General features: G+C 47.6%; 1 protein-coding gene across 12 annotated transcripts; it reads left to right on the forward strand.

The window, feature by feature from the left end:
• The first annotated feature begins 1,753 nt into the window (after positions 1–1,753).
• On the forward strand, positions 1,754–10,740 carry ZBTB18 (zinc finger and BTB domain containing 18). Of its 12 annotated transcripts, none has more exons than XM_058669425.1 (4): positions 2,066–2,174; positions 4,677–4,760; positions 7,031–7,718; positions 7,831–10,740. In XM_058669425.1, exons 2-4 carry the CDS (start codon positions 4,748–4,750, stop codon positions 7,838–7,840), a joined length of 711 nt encoding a protein of 236 aa, XP_058525408.1. In that variant the 5' UTR covers positions 2,066–2,174; positions 4,677–4,747; the 3' UTR covers positions 7,841–10,740. The 12 variants fall into 12 exon arrangements, with proteins under 12 accessions (XP_058525405.1, XP_058525407.1, XP_058525403.1 ...); XM_058669414.1 differs by adding an exon at positions 5,938–6,034 and having other exon boundaries at positions 2,069–2,174; positions 7,031–10,740; XM_058669420.1 differs by lacking the exon at positions 2,066–2,174 and adding an exon at positions 1,953–1,967 and having other exon boundaries at positions 7,031–10,740.
• Positions 10,741–14,169: the final 3,429 nt, after the last annotated feature.

The raw sequence follows: 14,169 nt of genomic DNA on the forward strand, positions 1-14,169 counted from the left end.
TTTTATGGATGAGTATCCTAATGTATTGCTTCATGTCCTAAAACCATCTTCCACGTCTGTTCATCCAGTAGGTGGGAAACAGCTCTGAGGGTGGTTGTGAACAGCTCTCTGTCTTCTGCCTTCCTCAATTTGTTGGTGAAACACGAAATTCATTTTGCCTCTGTGTGTGTGTTTTGTTTTTAAGATGTGTCTCCTCCATCAAGAACATGTATAAATGCCCCTAACTTGCAACAAGTCTTCCTGAAACTCGGCCATCTACACAATGGTTGGAAACCCTAGGGCTGTGAGGGGAGGTAGACTCAACAATAGATTTCATGGAATCATAATAATAAAAACCCCGGAGCGATCGCGGGATGGCCGTGACCTTAGCAATCAATCACTGAGGCACAGAGGCTGAGCAGGGAGAACTTCACTGTGGGTTTCCAATGCGCTGGCAGCGCCTGCCTGAACTGCATTAGCAATTCAACACGTCGGCCGCACCCACACAGCACTTTCTACTCACTTTGCCCATTTGACCTGGAACAAAGCGAAAGCAGTTTGCCCAAGTTGAAAGGTCCCCTGGCAAGGTGGTTAGCAACAGGCTTGCCAGTCCGGGTTCAGTCAGCGAAGAATAAACACACCTCATTAGCGAAGCGCTGGCAAAAAGACTGCCTCACCATACAGCTTTCTAGTTTGAACCACTCCCTCTTCCCCGCCCCTGCCCCGCACCTGTTGGTCAACTTTTTACCTCTGCTTTTCGCCTCCAGCTTCCTGTAGGTCGAGGGCCAGAACTTTCTACCTTTCTTTAGTCACCACGAGGTACAGAGTTTAATTGCAAAACTACCCAGTGAAAAGTTTAGTCGTGGGAGAAGAAACGACACTGTCTTCTATCATGCCTGGCTTGCGGCTTGCTACGTAGCAATTACGGCGTTACACTAAGGGCTCCTACAACTATCCATTTGGCAGTAATACTATAAAATTCGGTCGCTTGGGAATGTCCTCACTTGTCTAAAAAGGCATTTAAGCGCACCCAGGACACGGAGGGCCCCGCCCCTAACTTGACCGCGGCGGCGTCAGGAGAGCGACGCCCAGGAGCTGCCTCTCGGAGCGGCTCGGGAGTCCTCCTCAGCGCCCCGATGGGCACCGGGACCCCGAGCGGCCCTCAGCCCTGCAAGCCCGCGCTCCGGCGGGCGGAGACCTGGGCGTCGTCCGCCACAGCAGGTGGGGCAGCGCAGGGGATTCCCCGCGGGCGAACCCCGAGCGCCCCTGCCTCGCCGGGGACACCTGCGTCAACTCGGGGCAGCCGAGCCCTCCGACATTTCACAGTCTGCGGCCGGCCGGGCTCCGTGCGACCGCAGAGCGCGCGTGGCCCCGGAGCTGGGAACCAAGCCCCTCCCAGCGCAGCTGTCGCCGCCGCCTGCGGGCTCCTTTCACTTTCTCACGGCCAAGTCACCCAGAGGGGCGCCGCTGCCGCCGCCGCCGCCGCCGCGCCCGCGCACTCCGCCCCGCGCCTCTTCGCCGCCGGCCCCACCCACCTCCACAGCCCGGGCCACGCCCACCCCAGCAGTTGTTGCTTGCGATTGGCACGGGCCGGCGGCAGCCCCGGTTCGCCCCTCGCATTGGCTGGGTCCTCACGTCCGTCCGACGATGGCCCGCCACTCCCTCCGCCCTCCTGAGAGGCCCAGCCCTCCCATTGGAGGAGGCAGAGGCAGGGGGCGGGCCGAGCAGCAGGCGGCGGGGTGGCGGTGGTGGTGGGGGGGAACATCTGGCCGGCGCCGCCGCGTGCGTGCGTGGTGCGTCCTCCCGCCCCCAGCCTCCCCCTCCGCCCCCTGCGCCCCCTCCCCCCGGCCCGGCGGCTCCGCGCTCGCTCCCTCGCTCGCTCCCTCGCTGTGTCTGGCAGGCTGCGGCCGCCGCTGGGCTGCTGCCATGGGGAGCCGTTGAGAGGGGGGCCTCTTCGCTCCGCCGCGCTCCTCCGGCTGCCAGCGGGGGTGGGTGGGCGGGAGGGGCGGGGGGAGCGGGCGGCGGAGCCGGGATTGGGGGGTGGGGGGTCGGGAGGGAGGGGGACCAGAGGAGGAGGAGGAGGAGGAAGCCCACCAAGTCCGGCTCCGGCGGCGGCGGCGGCGGCGGCGGCGGCCGGGAGGAGGCGGAGGACGCGGCGGCGGCGGCGGGGACGCGGTGACTTAGGGCCGCTCCGTGTGAGTCCCGGCGCCGGCTCCCGGCCCCTGACCCGGCGCCCCTTGGCGCCCCGGCGCCCGCAGCCCCACCGGCACCTGGCGGGCGTGTGTGGTGGGGGGCGCCAGCTGTGCGGCCCCGGCCGGCCGGCCAGGGCAGGGCAGGGCAGTGCGGGCGGAGGGCGGGCCGGCCCGGTGGGCGCCCCCCGCCACTGGAGTTAGTTTGTGTGTGGTTGGAAGCTGTCGGGGCGGCGCAGCTGCGGGAGGCCCGGGCGCGGGGACGGGCCCGCTGCAGCTGCGGGGTCGGGCGGGGTGCGGGCTTGGCCGGCTCCGTGCCTCCTGCTCCACCACCCCCCCGGCCCCCACCCTCCCCGGGCCGGTGCAGCTGCGGCGCGGGGCGGGCTCCCGGCCGGTGCAGCTGCGGTGGCGCCTCTCGGGTGCGGAGGGCGGCGGGCTGGGGGAGGGCGGGCTTGGGAGCCGCCGCAGCTGCAGTGGCGCCCGGGACGGCCGCGCGGCTCCGGGGACCGGTGCAGCTGCAGTGGCGCCCGGGGGGGAGGGGGCGGTGGCGGCGACGACGGGGAAGGCGAGGGCCCCCCCCCCCGCCCTCCCTCGCAGGCTGGTGCAGTTGCCCGGGAGGCCCCGGGGGCTTGCGGGCCCGTGGCGTCGGGGAAGCGCTGGCAACCACCTCCCCACCACCACCCCCACCCCCCGGCTGCTTCTTACGACTTTTCTTTTGTTGTTGCCGTGACCCGGGTCTGTTTTCTCGGCTGTTAGGGAAGGTGTTTTCCTGGCTGCACCAGTTCTACGCCCTACACCTCCTTCCCTGTGGTTTGTAACCTTCCTCTTTCCCCGAGTGTTTTACGTACGGCCAACTACGTCAAGATTTGCATTGCTTGTCCCACTCAGCACCCCTGCCCCCTCCCCTTAGAAAAATAACAGTTCCTCCCCATCCCCCCCTCAGTTCCCCCAGCTTGAAAAGATCCCTTTGGGTCTGTGATATCAAGAAGTGAAGGAAGGGGTTGCTGTGTGAACTGTGGGCGTCGCTGGCCAAGTGTGGTGCTTTGGGGCTCGTTAAAGTGTCACTCAGCGCCCCCCCTCACCCCACTGGGTAAGTGGGGGGTGATTAATACCCGGTATACTGGAATGTGGTGAGGGTATTTGTGGAGAACAGGCTGTGTGACTGGGAAGGAATTTCCCCCCCCACCCCGCGTCCACCGTCGAAGTTTGTGTCGTGAACTGGGCATTTGTAATGATGTAATTCAGCGCGAAGTTGGAGAAAGTTAGGTTTGAGACTTGGAGTAAAGCGAGATGGGACGGCGAGCGGCTAGTCTTTGGGTTTTGTTACTCGTTAACTCTTCGCCACGGGGCCGGTGTCACCCTGCAGGCCTCAGCTCCTGTTTGGCTACACACCCCTCCCAGGAGGCTGTGGAGATGTCACAGCACCTTGCAGGGAGACCGGCCAGCCCGGCTGCCCAGGTTACAGTGCCGTGTCATCAGCCGTTCGGCCAAGACCCACACACTCACTCTAGTCCAAAAGTTGCCAAACTTAATCAGATCTGACTGCCCCTTCCCCGAAGATTTTCTTGTGATCCCGAACATTACAGAATGACCCAGAAAAAAAGAGATTGTTATGGGACACTGATCAAGGGGACAAACGGAGTTGTGCAGTGTGTAAGCAGAGATCCGATCTGCAGGTGCAGCATTCCTTTCTATGAGTGGCTGCGGCCAGGGCCATCGGTAGTGTTACTGGGTCTGCAGTACTTTCCAGGATTGCAGAAAGTGCAGTTTCAGCTTGTTGATAGTGAGAATTGAAATTTGCATAGGCCTGGGTGGTGTGAGAAACTGCCCTGAGAAGGCCGTGAGATAAAGCGATTCAGTAAAGAGCGACTTGAGAAGGTGAACCCTGCCCGAATGATAGCAGGGAGGGACTCTGCCAGCTTTGCTGAGGCGGGCAGACCATTGTCCCAGCAGGGACTGCAACAACAAAAAGTGCCCTCATTATGTTGAAGTGGGGCTGAAGATGTCCAAAATGCACCCCCCGCCCCGCCAAACTGCCTTTGAAAGGCAAGGTTGTAGTTGAATAAAAGTGAGTCTGGGTTTCCTGAATAGCGCCAGGGCTCGAGTGTGCTGTCAGTCTGTGAGCCAGTCCACCAACTTGAGACAGAAGTGTTGCTGTTCCATAAATACAGGAGAACTCCATATGCTGAGTTTTTCCATTTCTTCTGTTAGAAAGTTTGGGGGGGGGAGGGAGACTTTGAAGTATTTTGTTTATACTAACAGAAGAGAAAAGTTCTCCTAAGAAAAAGCTGGTGGCAGGAGTGTAGAGGAGTAGCATATGGCATTAAAAGGAGCACAGCTGGAGGTAGCATTTCCATCTGAACATGATGTCAGAGCAGCTGACAGCCTGCCATCCCTCAGCCTTTTATTCTAACACACAGACAGGGAGTTAGTGTGTGCCGATCTGTGGTGGAGAAGGTATCTCATTCCTCTTGAACATCATCTCCACTTTGCATCTGTCTCTCTCAGTCTGCTTGTTTTCCACCGATGTAACAGACCTGGAGCCAGCAAGACTCAGAGGAAAGAACTTAATCAGGTTTATGTGTCCTAAAGGTAGGAGTAGCAAGAGATTAGATGGAACCTATTTCTGTTTTGGTGTTTTGTTTTATTTAATTTAAAAAAAAATTACATTACTTTTCTAACCCAGTTGAGGAGTAATATATGAAACAGAGTATTAAATGAACATCTTAACTGGAGTTGGAAGTCTTGGGCTTGTTTTTTTTTTTCCTTCGCTTTTACTCGAGTAAATAACTTGAATGCAGAAATGACTGGAGTTTTGAATTAAGAAAGGGTTTGAAATGTTGTTTTTAGAGATGTGAATGCATTTTTGATGTTGCTGTTAGGTGCTTTTGGCTTTTGGGGAGAAGGGGAGAGGAAAGAGAAACAGTAAACTGGAATCCAGCATTCAAACTTAGAAGATTATTCCAGTTAAGCAGCTAGATTGTTGGTGTGATTAATTCCACTGTGAAACTTAATTCTTCAAAAACATTGAGCAGTACTGCTGCAACGTACAGCTGTAGTGCTTTTGAAACCGAAGGTTTCTTAAGAAGGGAGGGAAAAAAAAAAAAACCACTTTTGTTCCCAGGAGAATAGTTTGACTGGGTTTCCTCACTTCTCTTTCAAATATATATTTAAGAGATCTTTTATTTCGGCATAACAATAATTATTTGCAGGAGTTTTTCTGTTCGCGACTAATTTAGAACTTGTAGGTTTGAGCTGCCTGAATTGGCCAGACAGCTGTAATCGCACTCCTCTGTTCTTAATCTCTTTATCTGGGCAGCAGCTGCCATATGGCCACAGTCAGCTGGATCAGATGTTTATAAGCTTCCTTCTTCGTCCCTCTCTGTCCTCAGCCTCCTAATTTGATCAGGGCTACCTTGTGAGCCGCCCTCCAATCTTTATTTTTAGCCCTCTCAAGGATTAGGATTGATGTTAGCTGTGGGGCACTTAAAGTGATTGTATTGTCAATCTGGGTTGGGGCTAGCAGTGACATCTTGCAGAATGTACTTGGGGTTAAAAGGAAAGTTTTAGTCTCTCTCGGGCAGAGTGTAGCAGCAGCAGGACAGTCCTCTGAGCACTGAGTTAGAGGGTGTGCAGTCCCCCAGTGCCCTTGCTGCTGGCGGCCAAGAAGGGGAAGCCAGGGTGTCTTTCTTTTTAAGGAGTTTACCCGGTGAAGTTGAGTTTTGACCCTTCGCCGCCTCCACCTTTCCTCTCCCTCCTCCCTTACCAGGAAACAAGGACAGTGATGCATATTTGAAAGAACAGAAGCTAGTGAGAAAGCAAAATTTATCAAGTGATGTTGAAACAAAGTATTTTCTGTTGTGGAGGTAAGGCAGAGTCCCCCCAAAATTAATTTTTTTTCTAGAAAGGCTTTTTTTTTGTTTGTTTAAAAAATGCTAAACCTGTAAAGCTTTTGAGTTTAATTTAACCGTGGTGTGACTTTATTTGTAGAAGTTTGAGTTCATCTTAATTCGGGACTCATTCCACCTTGCCACGGATTCAAATTTGGGTGAAAATTTTTGAAGTTAAATAAAGCCTCTCTGGTCCTAAGGGTAACAGATTCTGCAAAGAAATATAAGCATTTTTTCCTCAATTCATTTAAAAAAAATCTTGGGATTTGTTCATAGTAAGATGATGTTTTCCATCTGTTGATGTAGTTCCTTCTGATCTCTTACACGTGTTCTGTACCTGCAACTCTTAAGGCATTAACATCTGTTTTTATACATGGGGCTTTTGTTTTTGTAACACTCTGACTTTAAAAGTAAGTTGTTCGCTAATTTATGGACTAATTATGTGATTCCATTTTTTTTTTGTTGATTCAGCCAAATTGTGTGTGTGTGTGTGTGTTTAAACTGTGCTTTCTAAGTACAGTTGAATATCAAAAGAAACAAAAAGGATGGGGAGCAGGGTTTCTTCTTTTTTTTTTTTTAATCTTCTGGAATCTTTGTTCATTGTGTGTCCCCCTTTGAAACTAAAGTGGTTGTATAGGTCACACTGTGTGAGTACATTCCTCCTGAAAGAAGTGTACCAATTCCTGTTCTCAGTTAAATGAAGGTGTTCAGGGCTTGACTGAGAGTCTGGGGAAAGTGGGGAAGGTAGAGCCTGTCTGTTGGGGCGAGGGGAATTTGGAGGGTGTGTGTGCATTCTTCTTGCATTTAGGTCTGTGGAGTGTGGTCTGATCGTGCTCGGGTCATGAGCCTGATTAGAATGCAGGGACATGGACCTCGGCAGCCAAAGCGGACTTTTTTTTTTTTTTTATGGGGACTAGAGCGCTGAAAAGTTATTCTTGACCCAGCTGTAATGAGAAATTCCTCTCTTCACAGGTTATGAAGACAGCATGGAGTTTCCAGACCACAGTAGACATTTGCTGCAGTGTCTGAGCGAGCAGAGGCACCAGGGCTTTCTTTGTGACTGCACTGTGCTGGTGGGAGATGCCCAGTTCCGAGCGCACCGAGCTGTACTGGCTTCATGCAGCATGTATTTCCACCTCTTTTACAAGGACCAGCTGGACAAAAGGGACATTGTTCATCTGAACAGCGACATTGTTACAGCCCCCGCTTTCGCTCTCCTGCTTGAATTCATGTATGAAGGGAAACTCCAGTTCAAAGACTTGCCCATTGAAGACGTGCTAGCAGCTGCCAGTTATCTCCACATGTATGACATTGTCAAAGTTTGCAAAAAGAAGCTGAAAGAGAAAGCCACCACCGAGGCCGACAGCACCAAAAAGGAGGAAGACGCCTCGAGTTGCTCCGACAAAGTTGAAAGTCTCTCCGATGGCAGCAGCCACATGGCAGGCGATTTGCCCAGTGATGAAGATGAAGGAGAAGATGAAAAGCTGAATATCCTGCCTGGCAAAAGGGACTTGGCGGCCGAGCCTGGGAACATGTGGATGCGATTGCCCTCGGACTCAGCAGGCATCCCTCAGGCTGGTGGAGAGGCAGAGCCACACGCCACAGCAGCTGGAAAAACAGTAGCCAGCCCCTGCAGCTCAACAGAGTCTTTGTCCCAGAGGTCTGTCACCTCCGTGAGGGATTCGACAGATGTTGACTGTGTGCTGGACCTGTCTGTCAAGTCCAGCCTTTCAGGAGTTGAAAATCTGAACAGCTCTTATTTCTCTTCACAGGACGTGCTGAGAAGCAACCTGGTGCAGGTGAAGGTGGAGAAAGAGGCTTCCTGTGATGAGAGTGATGTTGGCACTAATGACTATGACATGGAACATAGCACTGTGAAAGAAAGTGTGAGCACTAATAACAGGGTACAGTATGAGCCGGCCCATCTGGCTCCGCTGAGGGAAGACTCAGTCCTGCGGGAGCTGGACCGGGAGGACAAAGCCAGTGACGACGAAATGATGACCCCAGAGAATGAGCGTGTCCAGGTGGAAGGGGGCATGGAGGGCAGTCTGCTCCCGTACGTCTCCAACATCCTGAGCCCCGCGGGCCAGATCTTCATGTGCCCTCTGTGCAACAAAGTCTTCCCCAGCCCCCACATCCTGCAGATCCACCTGAGTACCCACTTCCGTGAGCAGGACGGCATCCGCAGCAAGCCCGCCGCCGATGTCAACGTGCCCACGTGCTCGCTGTGTGGGAAGACTTTCTCCTGCATGTATACCCTCAAGCGACATGAGAGGACTCACTCGGGGGAGAAGCCCTACACATGCACCCAGTGCGGCAAGAGCTTCCAGTACTCGCACAACCTGAGCCGCCACGCCGTGGTGCACACCCGCGAGAAGCCACACGCGTGCAAGTGGTGCGAGCGCAGGTTCACGCAGTCAGGAGACCTGTACAGACACATTCGCAAGTTCCACTGTGAGTTGGTGAACTCCTTGTCCGTCAAAAGCGAAGCACTGAGCTTGCCTACTGTCAGAGACTGGACCTTAGAAGATAGCTCTCAAGAACTTTGGAAATAATTTTATATATATATATATATATATATAAGTAATATATATATGCATATATATACATATATATAAATAGATCTCTATATAGTTGTGGTACGGTCTAAAAGCAGTCTTGTTTCCTGGAACTAAAAAGTTGGGATATTAACTTGTTTTTTGCACTTTAGAATAGCATGAGAATCTCACTAATTTAGCATTCTGATAAAAGAACCTTTAGAGCAAGTCAGAGAATAGAGAGGTGTTTTGTTATGAGGGGGTAGGGAAATAAGCCAATAAGAACCTTTTCAACAAGTTGTCCTATCACAAAATGCTTCCATATGGCTTAATTTTGTCAATACTGCATTGTCTTTTCAAGCTGTCCTTCCCCGCCCCCACCCTCGACAGCAAGTTTTGTTTCATTTTTTAAGTAGAAATTCCCTCCAATTTTATTAGCCTCTTTATATGTCTCAAACTGCATGAATCTTTTTTGGCTGTTGGAAACCTGAATGCTTTTAGACCCAAATGGAAAATTTTTGAGATGCTGGATTATCTATTTTTAAACAAGCAGTTGACTTTCAACTTTCTGTGGCAACTTCTGGTTTTTGTGACAGTTCCCAATGAGAGCAATTCTGAGAGTACACTGGGATCACTGGGACACTGTCGTTGAGAAGGTTTGCTTGGGATGACAAGGATATTGCAGCTTCAGCAGTGTTGAACTGTGTGTTTAAAAATGTGAATTACTGTTCTTGTATACTGTAATTGATTATGTGGGCTGGGGGGGTCAAAGAACTTGACAGGTTGTGTTGATGCTCTTAGTTGAGGCTTGAAAAGTAAATATTAACGCTACAGAAATGCATGAGTTTCAATGTATTTTTTTGTCTTTGTTTGCATTGTATAACTTTAATGAGTGAGTTTAAAATTATTTAATTTCCTTAGAAAAATAGCACCGTTTGGAAAAAGGAAACTGGTGTTATGAAGAACGCAAATGCACTGTTTTTATTTTTTATTTTATATAATTTAAATTGACTTTCCCACTGTCTTTAAGTTGAAACTGTTAAGCTGAATAAAAACTTAAGCTGCAAACTGATAACTCTGCTACATAACAAGGAAAATATAAATGTTTACAAATGGCTTAAAGATCTGCATGTGCAGTGTGCATTTATAACAAACTTGTAATTGCACAGACCCATGTCAGCTCAGAGTTCAGTGTACACATTTACCCGGTTGAGCATTTCTGGAATAACTACTGCACAAATTGACAATAGGTCATTCTCTCGTTTTTCTTTTTCTCCCCTTCTTCCTCACCCTCCCTCCCTCCCTTCCTCTTCCCCCACCACCCTCCCCCCTCCCGGAAAAAAAAAAAAAACTCATGAAAAGATTCTATGGACTAAAAAAAAAAGGCCCAGGCTGAAAGGACTGGGCTGCCTTGATTGACGTGGGGAAGGGGTTAGTAGACGATGTGTATCGCGGCAGCAGAGGCTGCGGCCCAGTGCACGGCTGTGACGCCCGGCGCGGGGCAGATGCATTTTGCACAGTGTTTGTTTTCCTGTCTTGCACTTACAAATAAGGTCTATGGGGGTAGCATGGAAAACGTTTGCTGTTTTTCCCTTTTTTTTTTTTTAATTGCTTTTGTTTAAAATTTGATCGCCTTAACTACTGTAAACATAGCCTATTTTTGTGCTTAAGATACTGAATGGAAAACTCCATTGTGTGTTGCTGGACTGTTTTGGAAATATTTGGTCAAATATGTATTAATTTGGCTGTAATGGCATTTAAAGCAAACAAACAAAAAAAGCTGTGAAAATGGCCTTGGAGCATTATCTTTAGTTACTTGAAGAATTTCTAGTTTTTGTTTAAATACAGTTTATGTTAAAATAATTTTTATTAATTTAGAGAAGACAATCAATGTCTGTGAGAAAAACGGACTTTTCTTTTGGATTTTCTTTTTGTGGTCATTGTGAGTGATTGCTTTTTCCTTTCCTTAGTTTCACATTCTTCCTTTGTTCTAAAACTTAGACTGACATCTAGCTTTGACAATCATAGTATGTTTTATTTTCCTGAGGGGGGAATAACTTATAATGCTGTTTAGTTTTGTACTATTGGTGTGTTGGTGAATTTTTAAACTGTGTGCTAACTGCAATAAATTATATGAACTGAGAATCCTTTGTGTGTTTTATTTGTGCTGTGGTCTTGTGTATTCCATGAAGTCTAAATATGTACCGTGCATGGCATCTCTATGTCAGTACCAAATCTACTCAGAGTTGACGAAATGCTTAGGATGACTTAAACTACCCAGGTGGAAATGTGGTCCAAACAGTCTGGCCATTTAAGGACTTGTAAATGACACGTTTCCTACGATCTTGATCAACGGTGTTGAGGGGATTTCCCAATAAATTTGTGTGTCCATGAAACTTCAAATGGCAGCATAGGGTTTTTCATCATCATACTGTGTGTATAGAGTATGGATTCGTCAGTCATCTTGTCTGTAGTTTTATCCTAAGCTGATGGGTCAAATATGGTCTCCTGTGTTCTGGCTTAAGCAGAAAATTGAAGGAGACCGGATGTCCTCATTCTGAAGACTGCTCGGATAATGACTGGAATTAGCAGGCATTTGTGCAAGGTTAGTTGTGGTCATACTATTCGGTTGCTGGGTGAAACTTAAAATTCCTAAGTGTTAGTTTTAAAATGCAATGAACACATGTACCGTTAGGAGAACTGTTCCCTACTTTTGGTGATAGTCGCTACTTCACCCTTGCCCTAATGGGTGCATGTCTGGGTAACAAACAGTGCTGGTTAACCTGAGGAGTTGACAGAAGACTCACACTTGGATGGAATCGTAGAGGACAGTCACACGTGCGGATGGCCAGCAGGCCAAGGCACTGACTGACCCAAGAGAGGTTTGACATGTCCGAGGTCTGTAACTGTCTGCACTGTGTGTGTGTCCTACGCTACAGTTAATACTAGTAACTTCCTACAAAAGCTGCAGCTTGATGTGAAGCTCCTTGTAAAAGATGTGATTATAAAGCACAGTCAAAAATTTAACAAGTTAGAATTCTACTTTGTGGAAGCCATGCCTAGTATATGCCGCTTGCCACCTGACTAGCGGGTTAAGTACTGTTGCTCATGAAAGGGGAAAATAATTTCTTGAGCAGTTGCAAGCTTAATGAGGAAAGGATGCAGGTGGAGGGAAGGAAGACCTGGTATTTTCAGTTCTGTCATAATTGATTAAAGTTTCCTAAAGCTTCTTGCAAATGCAGAGTTCATTTTCTAATTTAGTTCCACTGACCAACATCTAATTTTAAATGGAGAGCATTATCTTGAGCTTAACTGGGTCTGCTTACAAGAACAATACTTGATGTGTAATTCAGGAGAAAGAACTTCTCAGAATGTTCTTTGCAAAATGAACAGAATTACCAGTTATTACATTTGATAAGTGAGAGGAAGAAATCATTTGCTACATTTTAAAAAAGAAACTTGATTTGTCATGTGCTCTTGTTGAAAGCCATTCAAATAGACCCCTCTTTGCACATCCGATACATAAGTATATTTTAAACGTGGTTTCATTTACTTTTGAAAGCACCTGTTTTTTTAGACATGATTGGTTATCCCTTGAATGGCTGTGGCCTAGCACTGTTTGCTAGGTATCCTGTTTGGCCTGTCCACGAACCACAAAGTTACGGACAATGATCTTGAATTTCCTTTCTGGTTAATTGTGCTATCGATGAATAGGTGAGTCAGGTAGAACTTTTTCTTTCACAGATTTGTCATGAGCGAGGTTAGGAAGAGGTGGCCACTGTATTAAACCTGAATAATACTTTACCTTAAAATACTTTTTCCAAGTAAATCTTTTGATTTCAGCTACCATCAAAGAAAACAGTTTTGGGGCCCAACAAAGTAATACCATTTCTCAAATCTTAAACTTACTGGCTTTGTGTGTATAGTACACATCAACCACATAAAAACATAAAAACTTGACTTATGAAATCTTTGAATCAGATAAGAATAGTTATTTTAAAAAAAAAAAGTCGTAAGTTTTCAACATTCCCTACCTTGCATGACTATTTTATTCTTGTAAAGCTTAAAGTATTCTTCAATTTCTAACGTGATGACATGCCTCTCGATGGGACAGATAACGTTAGGTTTCCACTTGTAGTCTCTAATCTCAGCGTTGGTTGTAACGGTTGCTTGTGTTTGAAGCTCCTGCTCACGAATGGTGGATCCAGTTAGCTATGAATCTGGAAGTGTGGAATAGAAAAGCCCTGTCCTTTTCATTTTAAAGTGTAGGCCATTCAATTCCTGGAGGGAATACCGTCCTGAGAAAGGAAAGGGATAGTTGTGTTATTTTAAAGCAAGGAGTTTTCAGAATTTCATTTTTGACTGTAGTCCAAGTTGATTACGCTGATGGAATTTTGTCCCTTACGTTACATTTTTTTTTTTTACCCTGAACCCACAGAAACACAGCAGCGTATCTTTATAGGTGACCCTTTGTTTCTAAAACGCCGAATCACTTCTCTTTGGCTTCATTGCCGTAGTTCCATTTAAAGGAATATTTTGTTTCTAGTCCTCCTGACTCCTGCTTAATTTTCTTAATATTATAAATGGATAACTACATCAGTCAGACCTGACTGATGACACTGGAGGTTTTTCTGAACGATGAATTCATTCTCAGAGACGCTTTGGAAATGAAACCTTCAGTGTTTTTTCGAATCAACCCCTTAAACAACCTCTATTAATGAACTTTTGTAATTTCATGTGACGGAAGCTAAGGTCCAAATTTAAAACACTGTAATGAGGAAGAATGACTTCACAGAAATGCAATCAAAGCTTGACAAGTTCATTGACTCCAAGTATTTTATATCTGCTATCCCTAAGTAAATTGTTGAATTAAGTATTCAGATAATTCGGCACATAGAACAGTTTTTTCCTAAACTATTCTAGTACTTAAAACCAGCATTTTTGTGAGGGAGGAATGAGTTGCCTACTTAACTCTCCTGATTCTAGCCCGATATTTATTAATATACTGTTTATCATAATTCCTGGGTTGAGGTGAGCAAGGCTTAAAGGTAGTATACAAAAACTGTCCTTTGAAAATCATATGCTTTCTTGAATTTGGGGCTCTTGTTCCTCATGAGGTGTGTCCTTTTCTCATCTTCTTTAGGAACAGGTTTACAGTTAAGCTTACAATTTGCTATAGGGAGCCTTCTCCGGTTCGTTTGGTGAGGGAGCAGGGAAAACCCATTGTGGCTTTCAAATGTAGCACGTTAGTCAGTAACAGTTTCAGTGAGGATATTTAGAGTGGCTTTGAGAGGCCATGTCACATCCATGGAGTCCATTCACGGAGATGACTTCTTGGCCGTTGTTATCATCTCTGTAGTTAATCATTGAATCAAGTAGCTTTTGTGAAGTGTCAGTATGCACGCTGAATAGGACTGTCTTGGAATTTTACAAAGTCAGCTTGCTCCAGCTATTTCAGTTTGTAATAAGTTACATTTGGAGTGAATGTGATGTAAAGCGTGGGAAAATGTATTTGCATATTGGTAAATATTGACAGGATGGGCTAACTCTGCTGTTTCAATACATTGCATCTGC

Source organism: Ochotona princeps, chromosome 10 (genome assembly GCF_030435755.1).
Source record: "Ochotona princeps isolate mOchPri1 chromosome 10, mOchPri1.hap1, whole genome shotgun sequence".
NCBI lineage: Eukaryota > Metazoa > Chordata > Mammalia > Lagomorpha > Ochotonidae > Ochotona > Ochotona princeps.

Bases quoted from the DNA above. Each gene is read 5' to 3' on its own strand.
- ZBTB18 (XM_058669414.1), top strand. From the start codon at position 6,004: ATGTTGAAACAAAGTATTTTCTGTTGTGGAG. The intron at 6,035-7,030 runs GTAAGGCAGAGT...CTCTCTTCACAG, and splicing joins AAGTATTTTCTGTTGTGGAG to GTTATGAAGACAGCATGGAG.